Source organism: Chlamydotis macqueenii, chromosome 1 (genome assembly GCF_036417535.1).
Source record: "Chlamydotis macqueenii isolate bChlMac1 chromosome 1, bChlMac1.mat, whole genome shotgun sequence".
NCBI classification, from domain to species: domain Eukaryota; kingdom Metazoa; phylum Chordata; class Aves; order Otidiformes; family Otididae; genus Chlamydotis; species Chlamydotis macqueenii.
In genome coordinates this window covers 126,654,974-126,669,320 of record NC_141556.1, presented here as the reverse complement: position 1 = coordinate 126,669,320, position 14,347 = coordinate 126,654,974, and the positions used below count along the sequence as shown (strand labels likewise).

Below are 14,347 nucleotides of genomic sequence, written 5' to 3'. Positions count from 1 at the left end.
ATAAACTACAGAACTATAGAATTTGAAATGGGGAGTTTCACATTTCATCAAGTTATTGTCAGATTAAAAGAAGAACATGTCCTCTTCTAGTACAATTTTATCTGTTTCACAGCAAGTACAAAATGTCATAGTAAAAAAGAATAAGACAAAGAACATAACATACTTCCAACTCAGGATGGAAAATATTTCTGTGAAATTCTGTGAAATTCTGTGAAATATTACCTTTTCTGAACTTCCATTTGGAAAAGAATCTCTGAAGTACATTTACTATGGGTTGCGGTTTCCTCTGTGTTTTACATGAATGAAAACTCAGATCAGTCTTGGGCTATATATAAATATATTAAGCCCAACTAGAAATGTAAAGAGATGGACTGAATAATTAAATGTCTATTAAATAAAACTGCTACCCAAAAGCTTGACTTATAATCCTGATACTTAACAAAAAGTGTAAAGTTTCCTGATCTCAGCAGTTGTTCCTTTCAACGTAAAGAAACAATGTAAACCAAAAATGCAATATGAATATTAACATTCCAGTGTATTAGCAAGTAAGGGATAAATAACTGATGAGATAAGTAAACAATCACACTTCACCCCACCTTCTTAAAAAAAAAAAACAAAAACATTGAGGTCTTCTACACAGTATCAAAGTGAAGAAGCCATCTTCTGCAATACTTCAAATCTCCATTATTCAAAGTTCTTATGTATAAAATCCTAGATCCATTAAACACATTGAAAAACTAGCAGGGTCTATAAACACAGTGGAATTCCACACTGCCTTATCACTTAGGACCTCCTCTGTATGATATAACACATACTAGGTAAACTAAAAACTTCTTTTTTTTCAGTTCTTTCACAACTTTGGTAACATGGTTTTATGGTTTTTTTTTTTTTTTACTTTGATATTTCTTCATTATATTCCTCAGAATTCTCTTTCTCCTTTCAGTATTACTAGACAATGACAGTCAACATATACTTCATCCATTACAATATAACAGCATTGGTAAATTTTCTGTAATATAAAATCAAAAGGACTGCTGATAATTTAACAAACCTATGTAAACCAGATAAAAAAAGTGTCATGATCCAAGGATATAACTCAGATTATTTCATTAAAACTCAGGGAGTGGCTTTCAAAATCTGCTAATTTTTGAAGAGCAAGTGCCGATATTCAGTGAATTGGCCTTCACTCATCACGTTTCTCTGTATGTTCTTGGGAAATAGAACAGCATATTTCAAAATTAAGGGGAAAAAAACCCAACCTTGCTGGATTTAAACTCCGTTCTGGTTGCCCAAACATCAGATTGAATTTCAACTATGCAGTTTATTTGAAAATATGTAAGAAAATTGTAGAATTTCAATTTTAACTACAGAATCCAAAGTGTTAGCTCTGTAATTTAAGAATGACATTTAAAACATCCGACACCTTAAAAAACAAAGCCCCAAACACCACTACAATGGGTAAAATATGAAACATGAACAAATAAAGTGGTGAAATTCTTCCCAGAAGGATCAGGCTATTTATACATTTTGGTTTTGTGTGTTTATCAGGATGAAACTATGTAACATAAATAAAATATGTAAATGTGTTAGAAGTTGGGAAGGAGCTAATTTTCTGATGCAATTTCACGTGGCATTTTAGAGGAAAAGAAATATGTAAATAAAAGTTGAACTAAGCATTGTAAAACCCAAAATTTAGTTGCAGCTGTGAAAATTTGTCAGCAATGTTCAACAGTGTTTTAAAACAGATTACATTTACTCTGCTATTTGTCATTATAGTGAAGTTATTACATTCACTATTTTTTTCCTTAGGACTAGTATATTTATTTATAAACCAAAAGTTTATTCAAATGTAAAACAAAAGTGTATTCAAATGTAAAAGAAAAGTGTATTCAAACGTAAAAGAAAAGTTTATTCAAATATAAAACAAAAGTTTATTCAAATGTGTGTTACCTGCTGGAAGACAAAAGTTCCATAAATATTTTCAGGAAAGACAGTTCCATTAAAATGTGTATAGATATTACACAGAGATATTAAGGAGAGATATATATACATACGGTCATCTCTTCTGTACATATGTCTCCATGTAGGATCACATCTACTAGCAGATGTAAGAGTTAAAGACGATGGCAATCTCTCCATTCAATTTTCTGTTAGACAGAATTCTGAAATATCTCTTAGGAAGAAACTCTTGTACTTTCACTTTTTCGAAGTACCAGTTACAACTATTTGGTACAGGGTACCACCACAGAAATTCTTTGACTCAAAAAAAAATCACCTTTCCTTGGCTTTCAAAGGAACCTTTCTTCTTTTCTCACTGGTGTTTTGCAGAAAAATGCTGGTAGCATGCCTTAATCAAAACTGGAAGATCACATCACCACTGAACATCCAGGAGCTGAACATTTCCGAAAGAAATGGCATCTAGGTTCACAGCATGCAGGAAATTAAAGCAAGCAGACAGATTCTTCCTCTTTCTTAAAACTCTGCATGCAGAGCATTCCTCAGGTGACCAGTTTCTACTCCCCATTGTTGCATACAACAGTATTTATTTTACCTATTTTACTTATTGGCCCATACAATGACAGGATGAATGATGTTAGGATAAATAAATGCAGATCTCTGTGCAGCAATGTACACTTTGAGTGGGGTTCACAGCTCTCTCTCTGACCCCACTGCACTGTGGTATACTCCTTCTCTTTCAGTTTACTAACAAATACTACTGGTTTTGTCTCTTTTTTTTTTACTTGATGTTTCATAGAAGAGTGAAAATCATAACCCCCTTCACATTAGCAAGTACTAGCTAGGGACAAATTATGTTTGAAAAGAGAAGCTGCATAGGAATGGCTTTTTCTGAGGACATGATGCAAAGGGGTTCTGAGCTATTCTTTATAATGATAAAACTACCATGTATCAAGTTGAACTGCTGATGTTTTTTCAAACCAGATTTATGACTAATTGCAGAGCATAATATTTTAATTGTGCTGGTCATTAACATAGGTAGATTAAAAAAAACTGAACATCAATGAATGATTGAAGAAAAGCTCTATGTGCCTCCACACTGCCTGTACACTGTGGATTACTTGGAAGTAATTTTTGTAATTTGAACCTCTCTAAAAGAAATTAGCTAGGTGGCTCAGCTCTCACAGGTGGGATTGCAGAATTAATCATAAACTGACATTATGGCCTTCTCAGTGGCTGATTATACATATTTACTAGTTTATTCACAGTACATATTTTATTTTTATTGCATTCTGGACACTGACTATGAATCCATTGACACAATTTTCAGATCATTTTAATTTACTGATTCTACTGACAGGAAATATGTTGCTAAATGTGGTAGCCAATGTAATTCTAAGTAAGTACTTCGAGTCCACTTTATATTCATTGGTATTATACACCGTGCTAAAAAATAACATTAAAGCACTGGCAGACTCATGCTGCTGACAGTAAGGAGTGATACACAACTTTTCCTGGTAATAGCATCTGCCATTTTCTTTTCTAAAACGTAGTTTCTTGGCAATCTAATTCCTATCAGGCCAGTTCCTGATTAAAAAAACAAATAAACTCTGCAACGTTTAATGTGTTCAGTGATAAATATGTTCACTAAATCATACTTCTCATTATAAATATATTTCTAATATACAATGCTTAATGACCATCTTTCCACCTGTATGTAATTTTTCTTATCTATTATAACAGAACTGAATTCAAATGGAAAGATTTAGCTTGTCTCTTGAGTAAAAAGGCAGGATTTACAGTCTTCAGTATATTTCCCATCTCATTTCACATAACTCAGTTTTGTTCCATCCTTAGAAAAATTCTAGACCTGAAAAAATAAATAACACACTTCCCTTCAAGTCCAGATAAATGATATGTTTCATCAATGTCATTTCCTACTCAAGATGGACTTTCCTTTTTATTTCTAGGTGTTTATACCTTGAAGACAATGTTAGCATGTATGATTCTTTTATTCTAACCTCTATAATCATCTTTGACACTCTCTGAGTTCTTTTCCCTTTTAAGAACTCTTGGGTACTGGAAATGAACTAGAAATAAGTGCAGTAATAAAAATAACTGCTTCCTAGTGCTGTAAAGGAAAAAAAGATTATGTGCTCTCTGCTTCATTATACCGACAGCAGCACACATCCAATATCCAGTCATTTGCACTATTGAGTTCTCCTCTCTCCCCCTCCGCTTTCTATCTTAGTTTTTCTGCAGACTTTCCTCACACTGGGAATCTGCTGGGTTTAATTCATCTCCCAGTGCATTTCATTAGATCGGTTACTGTCTTCAGTAGCCTGCTTACCCAGGAAGTCCAAATCCCAAAGCTGTGACATTAAGATACCGTGAGGCCCTGGTTCTGGGGACGGAATTATTGATGTAGAAATTTGTATGATGCCTCATTGAAACCCACATAGAAGTATCAGTATCGTACTTATTTATCAAATCCTCATAAGAATCTTAAATTGTCCAGGATAACATGCAGCATTTCCTGCCTCTTAGTAGAAGCAGATTCTTTAGGAAAAAGTATACGCACTTCACGTAACTTCTGCAAATACTTACATTTGGTAGGCTAGGATCTGCCACCAATACTATCTGTTGGATTGCTCAGAATTAAGTCTCCTTATATTTATGTGAATATTGGTTTATATTTCCTAAAGAGAATCTTAATAAAGCAATTCTGAAAGCCACTCGCTCAGTACACACTTCAACGACAGGCAGCTGCTCTCATCCAAAGTTATTTGTTTATTCTTATTTTACTGAGGAACTGACTGAAGGAGAAGAGCTGAGGTACTGTATGAGGTTAGACTGCAGTGAAGGCTTTGAATAGGACTTGAAGCCAAAATATGCTTTTTACCATTTTTTCTTGCAACCTTTTATATATCAATTCTGTGTGAAAATTCACAATACTGAATGGCATTCTTTAAGATTAGTAAGTGGAGTGGTTCCCATTTGATACATTTTTCTTGTTAATATTTTTTTATTTTAATTAGCTCTTTTTAACTTTTTTGATTGTCATAAGATAAAAATATGTTGTACTTGTTGTAGTAAGTTAAGATATAACAAGGATTTCCCAGTGTGTTAACTGCACTGATCATCAGGCTTCAGGTTCTAATTATGCAACTTCTGAAGCACTGAAGTTCAAATTAACAATTACATTATATTAAGGACAAATATTTCTATTTAAACTGCTGTGAAGCTATGTACATCTGGGTTAACTTCCCTGAACATGCATGCAGGAACATACAGCATACATTTCTGTTACAGTATAACTGCACTGTGTAGGTTAACACCACCAAAGATAATTCTTGTTTTCATGACTGGGTAAGTGGACTGAGTAACCAGCAGATTAGTTTGAAGGCATTAAAACTATACGATTTTATAACCCATCTCTTACAAATCTGACACTTGTCCTTTATTATGGGTGTTAACATCACAATATCAATAAAAAATAATGAGAGGAACTGCAAAGACGTTACTTTAGGAAAGGCAGAAAGTGAAAATGAGAGAACATCAAGCAGCAATGGGTTTTTTAGGGATCGAGGTTTGGATTTAAATGTGAAAGTAGCAATAGTCACAGCAGTAATTGTAAGATAATAGCAAAAGTTGTGTATATATTTTTGGATACTACTTTTAAAATAGTGTTATTAGAGACTGATCACAAAAGACTTGTAGACTTTCTTTTTCTTGTTATTTGTTCATAAATCATCAGTGTATTTCAAGGTTAAAGACATTTTATCAAGCTCAGAAGCTTGAAAGAGGTAGTTAAGGCAAGAAAATAAAAAAAAAAAAAAACAAAAAAAACCCCTCAAGCCACAAACCAAATTTTACACCAGTGCTTTTAATCTGCACAGCTTTAAAAAAAAATAATAAGGTTCCCTGTGTATTATTCATTACTATTTCTATAATGTATGGTGAAACTGATAAAATGTTTAAAGAATTCTTTCTATTAAGCAAAGCAGAAGTGATGAATTTTTACAGAAATAAACAATACTGCTTAAAGCGGTTTTTAGTTGTTCTGTTTTGAAAGTATACAGGAACACTTATCCAAAAGGCTGCCGACTGCACATAACTATCTGAAATTTTGAAGCTTTGGATAATGATGAGCCTAGTTTCCTCTAAAGCACAGATTTTGGTCTATGTGTACAACGATAACTTGGTTTGTCTATGTTGTGACTGGATTTTTATTATATATGCAGAATATAAACTAGATTAGCTAGTGTTGAATGATACTGTGCTAAGTCTTAACACTACATAGATATGCAGTTTGATGTAGAACTCTTGCATTCCTCAGTGACTCTGTAGGATCTTTATCTAAACTGTGGCACGCATAGTAACTTTGAGGAAAGTTTAATTTTAGGCTTTGATTTTTAACCTAAAATAAGAGTTCAAGGTGGAGTCTCATGGAAGTAAGAAACCTCTAGAATGGAAAGGAAAGAGCTACAAACCAAAAAGGGCAGGAAAACAAATATCCCACCCTCCTGGATGCTATCTGAACCTCTGGAATATATCGTGTTCTGACATTCTTAGTTTTTCATCCACTGGAGCTGTTTTACTGTTTAATACTTTTCCAGTCATGAGTTGAATGGGATGAGAAAGAGACATCTCTGTTTACATGGATACTGGATGGCTAAGCTATAGTATTTTCTGAAAAAAAAAAACTTTAAATTCATTTCTGGAAGGATTACTGCAATATGAATGTGAATTGTGCTATTGATATATGCAGAGACAAGATGGTTAAAACTTTTCTGAGCATTAATGCTAGGGTGAAATAATGTCACAGCATTTACAAAGTTCCACTAATTAAAATCCCAGAATTTTTATTATATTTATCAAGAAAGAAATCTAGCTTTCTTTAATATGCATAAACTGAGATATATAAAGTCACAGTGTGTGTTACATTGTTACCTTGCCCCAGGCAATTTCAGCATCCAAATTGCCAGGTATCCCCTGCACAGCTGATCTCTTTGTCAATTCTATATCTGTCGCTGCAAGCCATTCTGTCATAACATTAATTTCTTTCCGTAGCTTCCGGGACAATTTCAAGCATTTCTCTAACTCTTGCTTTTTTTCTGTCACCTGCAGAAAGAAAACATGTGTTTCTTAACTCTTCAGTCAAACAGGTTTAATGATTTCTATACACCTTTTTCTATATGCCACTTTTCTATAGAAGCTTAACTTGCAATTTCACATGCAAATTTCAGTGTTAATATAGTTGTATCTTGCCTCAGTTCTCTCAATATCTGTAATTTTGCTGCTAGAATGCAAATACCTACAAGAAAAATATGTGCATAAAGACACATTGAGTTTTAGCAAGCAGCAGACCTCTGCAAACTTCCTCCTCCATTTCGAAATCATGCACAGCAAATTGATTTGGAACAATTGAATTAACAGGCTTTGCTTGAGCACAAAATACATGCCAAAACCCTTCAAAGAGTATATTTTCATATAGGTGGCCATATGGTGATATTGCATCTTCAAGGTTTTATTTATGTAGATACACTACATAGAAGAAAAAAAAAAAATCTGCCAAAGAAACCCCAAAATCTTGAAACACAAAGCCACTGAATGATATCAAACTAAGTCAGCACAGTTAACTTTTTTTTTTATTTCCTCAGCATATTATTTTGTTGTCTGTTTAATACTCTTAAAATGTAGACTTTTTGCACAAGAATTTGTAATTTTTTGCTTATTTCAAAGCAAACTGAAAATAAATTAAAAATCAGGAGGAATGTGTATCATTAGTAAATCCTTTCCATGGTTTAGTAATATTTATTTAGGTCACTGCAGAACTACTCGTACATTTACATTACATTTTGATCCGTTCTTTACTAAGCTCTCTACTGCCCCCTCCCACCACCTTATTAAAAATGCGTTTGTGACTTTAGCATGGTACATATTGTTCCCAGCATGCTGCAGTAGGAATGTTATGATAAAATGATTAATCAGTATAATTTTAGAATATGATTTTTGAAAATTAAATACCAATATGAGGTGATTCTTGCTAGTTATAAAAACTGTAGTTACATGGGTTAAATAAAATATTAAATCTATTTGTCCTTAAAGGGAACAGGGAGTCTTAGAACTGTTAAGAAAATACAACATCTCGTTTGTCATAAGTTAGCCTAGCATGTCTGGGGTAATTAAGAAAAGTAGTAGAACAAAGGCAGGCCTCAAACACCAGCTGTGAGGATAGGCCCTGAACCATCACTTTGGAGCCAGAAAATCAAAAAGCAATATGTGACCTGTTCTCAAGACCATATATGGAGATTTTAAGGATAGGTTCAACGAACGAATTCAGGGAGGGGGCACTCCGATGACCCCCAAGACCACCAGAAGACCCTCGACTCAAAAGACTGAGCATGAGCAAGTGGGTGGGGAATATTACAAGGATTTCTAGGAAAACTGATGATTATGTATAGTATTCCGGGAATTATTAATGATTGTGCATGAAATCACTAAATATATTCTGTCCAGATCTCCAGACCGGCATGCATGCTAAGTGGAAGGATCCCCTGTGCATCCGGTGCCGCAATAAAGAATGCTTGCTTCTTAATACTACATTGATGTTAAGGAGTTTGATTCCCGATTTTGGTGACAGGAACGTTTATATTTTGATTATAACATGATTTTAGTTTCTTTCATACAGAGGGGAAAACCAAAGTGTCCTCAAGTGTCCTCATGCAATTCTGCTTGGCGATGACTAAAGATCAGGCATCTCCATTCTAAATAAATCAATCAAAGAAAGGTGAAACACACGTTTTCCAGAGAAGGTAGAAGAGTAAATTAAGATATCTCAGATACACATTAGGTAACTGGTAGTTAGAAAATACAAATTAATAAATTACGTTGTAGTGAACTTTTTAAAAGGCTGATTAAAGAAGGCAGATTAGAAGTGTTCAGTATGTCACTAATACTTTTTAAAAATTACTAATTACCTCACATGTAAATTAGTAATTGTAGACACTGATTGATACTTAAGTATTTTTTAAATAGAAAAAATATAGGCCAAAATATGTCAGGTATCTAAAACTAGTATCGATATCTACTAAAACTATGGGCTTTGACACTGTTTGAGTACAAGTAGTGGCACAATGATCAAACTGATTCCTAGCTCTAGTGCCAAGTAGATTTTGAGGTTTTACACTGTAATAGGATGTTACGGGGTTAGGTACATGGCTTTTGCTATGTCTGAGTAAACAGATCAGATTTGCCCAGGGAATAAGCAATAAAATATCCCTGATCATGTATTATCACTCTGTAGAGGCTTACTACTAAAATCTCAGAACGTTTCCTCTTCACTGAATAAGCTTTATGTGCTTTCTTGTATGACAAATTTATTAAATAATACCTCAGAACTTACAGTCAGGCCAAGAGGCAAGGACCTGGGAAGGACCATAAAACTGTTTTTTAGAGCTCCATTCACACATGGAGGGAGGAATCCACCCATGTTTTTCAACTCTTCTTCTGAGGAGTATTCATAGGCATTGTAAATAACTATGTGCAGGTACTTAACAGCAATACAATGAAAAGTGCAATACCCTGAGTGTGACTGCTTGTGTAAGAAACCTGAATCCCTGTTACACTATAAAATGAAGTTACTGATAAATGCCCAAACACAGAAAGAATATTTGTGTTGCTATAGACTTCTCTAAATTCTGCATATAATATCAATAATATTACACTATTTTCATGTACATTGTATATATCCAGAGGTTACTGATTATCATTTTCTGTTTGTACTTCAAATGTAAAGTTGCATTGCTAAAGAAAAATAGGAAACAGTGCCCTCTAAAGGCCTTTTGTTTCATACAGTGACACAAACATACGATCTACATAATTTTTCTCTACATTTTAAAGCTACTTTAGCTATGCTAAACAGTTTAATTGCAAGAATTCTTGGATGTAATAAACAAAAATAAAATTAGGAAAGCATATATTTTAATGATATGATACAGCTTTTTAGTCTTACAGCCAAAAATTCCTGTGCAGCAGTACTATTGTGAGGAAAGACCTGACCTTGTAAGTCATAGCCTCTGCTGCATGCAATGCCCTTAGGACAGCAGGAAGAACATTATTACTGTCACTTTCTTTTAGAGTCCAGCTCTCTGTTCCAATGAATTGCCATAGAGAGATTTGACACAAGGATGCTACAGACCCTACTTCACAGCCCTCACAACTAACAAACTACCTAAACTGTAACATGATAGTCTGGATGTATATATCTGTATGTGCTTGTGTAAGAGAATATGGGCAACTGAATGCAGAAGTAAGCACAGGTATGGAATATTTCTCATAAATGCAAGCACTACATCATGATATTCAAATGACATTTTGCTTTCTTGCAATTTTGTCTCCAACACGTGTGTATACTAAAAAAAAAGGAATAAATAAATAAAAAAACAAACAAACACCTACCCTTATTCTTAAAACAAAGACTTTCTAGGTTCAGAGAGTCTAAAGTTATGACACCCAAAATATATAGAAAAACTACAGTAGGTACAGAAATTATCATTATTTTCCTGTTCATTTGAGAGCACAATACTTTAGCATTGTTTAACATGTTTAAATCAAACAATTCCATATGCTTAAAAATGTGCTTAAAGATTGTTTTAAATATGGAGGATCCTTCTGAAGCAGTCCATATGAAATTACACAAGTGAGTCTACGCATCTCAGTCCTGAGACTTATTATTAGTTATAAAGATTGTATGTTTTCTTTTGAAAAGACAGATCTTAACTCAATGCATTCAATTAGGGCTGATAATGGCTAACTGATTCTTTTAGTTCTCTATCTTTGGGCCTTTGTGATTCTCTCTAAAACTGTTAACTATCATGTCATGTAAAATAAATGTGAGAAATTACATCTAAGACAAGAAAGCTAAACACAGCACTGCAGATTTTTGAGACACATTAATTTGCAATATGGCTCACTTCAGGTCACTAATGGCTTCCTAATGGCACATTTTCATCCCTTCATTAGTTAAGGTTTCCTATAACAATGGTACCTGTCTGCTGTTATGTGAACCATAATGTAGGACTAAATACGACAATCCTTTTTAAAATAATGGAGAAACCAAACATATTATCGAATCTCAAATGATAGCTATCCACACCATAATGAAGCAGACTCTTGAGTTTTCTTGACACTTAAAAGACTGATGTCTCTTAAAAAATTTATTTTCTAGCAAGAGAGAACTGTTTTAGTTCAAGTTCCCAAATGAGTATTATCTCTGTCAAAAATAATATCTCTTACTGTTGTATCACACCGTAGTCAGTGGGGCTTGATTATCATTATGTGTTTAAACCACATACCTACTCTCAGTATTGTTGCAGGTGGGAACAATATAACAATTACGAAGGCCGGGTATCCTTGGAGATGCAGAAGGAAACTCCCTGTACCAACCAGGTTATGCCTCCTGGTCAAGGATCATAGCACATTAATAGACCTGTTGAGTGCATATTGTGTGGCGGTGATCTAGGGTTTGTTACACAGACCTACACAGGCCTACACTGGTTAGGGTCCAATTTTGGACCCTAACCAAAATTAATTTCCTGAACTGCCCTTGGGTGATTTTAATGCTAAAAATTACACTCCTTTATGAATAATGAGTATGCTAATGAAGCGGACCTTCCTAAATGATTAAAACATAAACACGTATGTAATCATGGGTGGTGGGAAAAGTACAGGTAACCAATCAGTTATTGCATTGTAATTATTTTGCAAAAAAAAACCCCTCCCTTTTATTTTTCAGAGGTGCGCTGGCTGTGTTAGATGCCTAGCACTCGTTTCTGCTCAAAATTAATACAAATATCTCAACTCAGTGTTGATTGGCTCTTGCACACCAGGTAAAAGAAACTGATTTTTTTTTGGACAACAGTATTACCATGGGCTCATTTTCCTAGCAATTAATAACTTACTGTTTTAATAATTTATAATCTGACAAAATAAAGAAATTGCATTCTGTCCTATTCTGTATATTTGAAGTGCTTGTATTTCAGAAATAAACACACAACAGTAACTGTCATTCACAATCTTAATTCAGCCAGTTACAGCACCAAATTTACTTTAATCCTACAGTTTTCAGAAGCTCTGTAGATAGTTCTAATGAGGGCAGGAGGAAGAAAAGAGAGTAATGAAAGATAGTTGTTAACAGAACTAGTTGCATGAAGTCTTCTTTAGGACAATACCACAACTCCTCTTGAGAGTTCAAGGATCCTTGTAAAAGATTTGGCTTCAGACGAAGGCAACACACTCCATAGATAACACAGACCCAGAATAAAAAGCCTTCAGGGATCAACACAATTTATTTTTCAATCACAGTTTTGTTCATACTGGTTAGTAGTCTGTTTAGTTGACTTTCAGGAAAAAAAATTAGTAAACCAAAACATTCTGGGAACTGTAACAGCACCTAACTGTATACAAATCAATAAAGAAACTGTGATGTACAGAAAGAAATTTTATACAAGTAATGACAGTGTTTGGGAAATTAACAGGAATTATTCTACAAGGTTAATTATATATAAATAACTTATCATTGGCATCAAGACTATCCCATTTTGAGAACTATTTTTTTTTTTTTACATAAAAGAATATTGGGAAAGTATTCATGTAGTACTCCTAATCATATGCTAACATATATTAAGTGGTCAAACTGAGCACTGTATAAATATCTTGGTTTCGTTTTTTGGGTTTTGTTTGTTTTGTTTTGTTTTGTTTTTTAAGAGAAGATTACTAAACAGTTCTATTCCAAGGCAATACATTCCTCATTACAGAGCTCAAAGGATGATGATTCACTTTTGCCTAACATGAAGTAATTGAATAATCCATATGAGGATGACAAATGACTAAATTCTAAACAAGACTTTGCTGGTATCTGAGATGTAAAACAATGGGAGATTTATTCCACGTATTCAAAAGTAAACAATATTCTATGTCATTTATATATTAAAATACAGTGAGAAGGTAAGTCAGGGTTGTAAATGACATTTAAACCAGGGAATGGTTATGACAATAACTGAACATGTTGTGCCAGTTTTGGCTGACATGGGGCTATGTTTTGGATTTGTGCTGGAAACAGTGTTGATAATACAGGCATGTCTTAGTTACTGCTGAGCAGTGTTTACACAGAGTCAAGGCCTTTTCTGCTTCTCACACCACCCCACCAGTGAGTAAGTTGGGGGTGCACAAGAAATTGGGAGAGAACACAGCCAGGACAGCTGACCCCAGCTGGCCAAAGGGATATCCCAGACCATATGACATCATGCTCAGCATATAAAGCTGGGGAAGAAAGAGGAATGCGAGTACATTTGGAGTTTGGGCATTTGTCTTCCTGTTACGTAAGTAACTGTTACGTGTGATGGAGCCCTGCTTTCCTGGAGATGGCTGAACACCTGCATGCTGATGGGAAGTAGTGAATGAATTCCCTGTTTTGCTTTGCTTGCATGTGTGGTTTTTGCTTTACCTGTTAAACTGTCTATCTCAGCCCACAAGTTTTCTCACTTTTACTCTTCTGATTCTCTCCTCCATCCTACCGCGGGGGAGAGACTGAATGGCTGTGTGGTGCTTACTTGCCAAGCTGGAGCTAAACCATGAGACATATTTAGTTAAACTCAAGAGTGCTGATGAAGCAGAGTGGTATACAAATGCCTCCTGAGGGAAGCTTCAGTAGCAAGAATTTTTTGTCAACAGACATTTGAACAGCAATAAATAGAAGTGAAATACTTAAAGATCAGTACAGTCAGAGGCAGAAAGAAATGAAAAGGTAGGATTCTCTTTTCTATGAAGTAGCTCATAGCTATGAAGTAAAACATGAAAAAAATCACAAAGCAAATCTAATTATTTTCCTGACCACACGTGTTTTGAAACAAGTGACTGAGACATTAAAAGGAAATAACATCCCCCATGACCCCCAAATGAACTAGAAGGAAAACACTAAGAAAGTAAAATTTTAAACTGTAATAAAGCAATTTTATATTTTTCTATAAGGTTCTATTTTTTCTTAGAACAACTGAATAGCCATCCTGATGATTCCCTTTGCCTCCATTCCTTCTGTCCCATTCTTCAGAAAATGTGAGGACCTTGAATGGAACCAATAAAAAATCCCGTTTACTTACCACACCAAGATTATTCTTCCCTTTTCAAGTTAAAAAGATGGCATAGTTTTATATTAAAAATACAGAGCTTACCTTTGCACCCAATTCATTATATTGTAACTTCAAAGCTGTAAGCCTTTCATCCAGTTCTTTTGGGTTCTCTGTCTGCTGCTTTTGAACAATCTGTCTCCCAGTTTTTATCACTGTTTCCACTTCAGACTTCACCTCACTCAGGCTTTTATATAATTTCT

General features: G+C 34.4%; 1 protein-coding gene across 11 annotated transcripts in view; it reads right to left on the bottom strand.

Annotated features, from left to right (window-relative positions):
* DMD (dystrophin) overlaps positions 1–14,347 on the bottom strand; it is a 1,302,935-nt gene that overhangs the window by 674,717 nt on the left and 613,871 nt on the right. For all 11 annotated transcript variants that reach the window (XM_086766697.1, XM_086766715.1, XM_086766672.1 and 8 more), the window contains 2 exons: positions 14,190–14,345; positions 6,910–7,080 (listed from right to left, as the gene is read on the bottom strand). In XM_086766697.1, the coding sequence (XP_086622823.1) occupies positions 6,910–7,080; positions 14,190–14,345 (327 nt within the window). The remainder of the gene's footprint in view (positions 1–6,909; positions 7,081–14,189; positions 14,346–14,347) is intronic.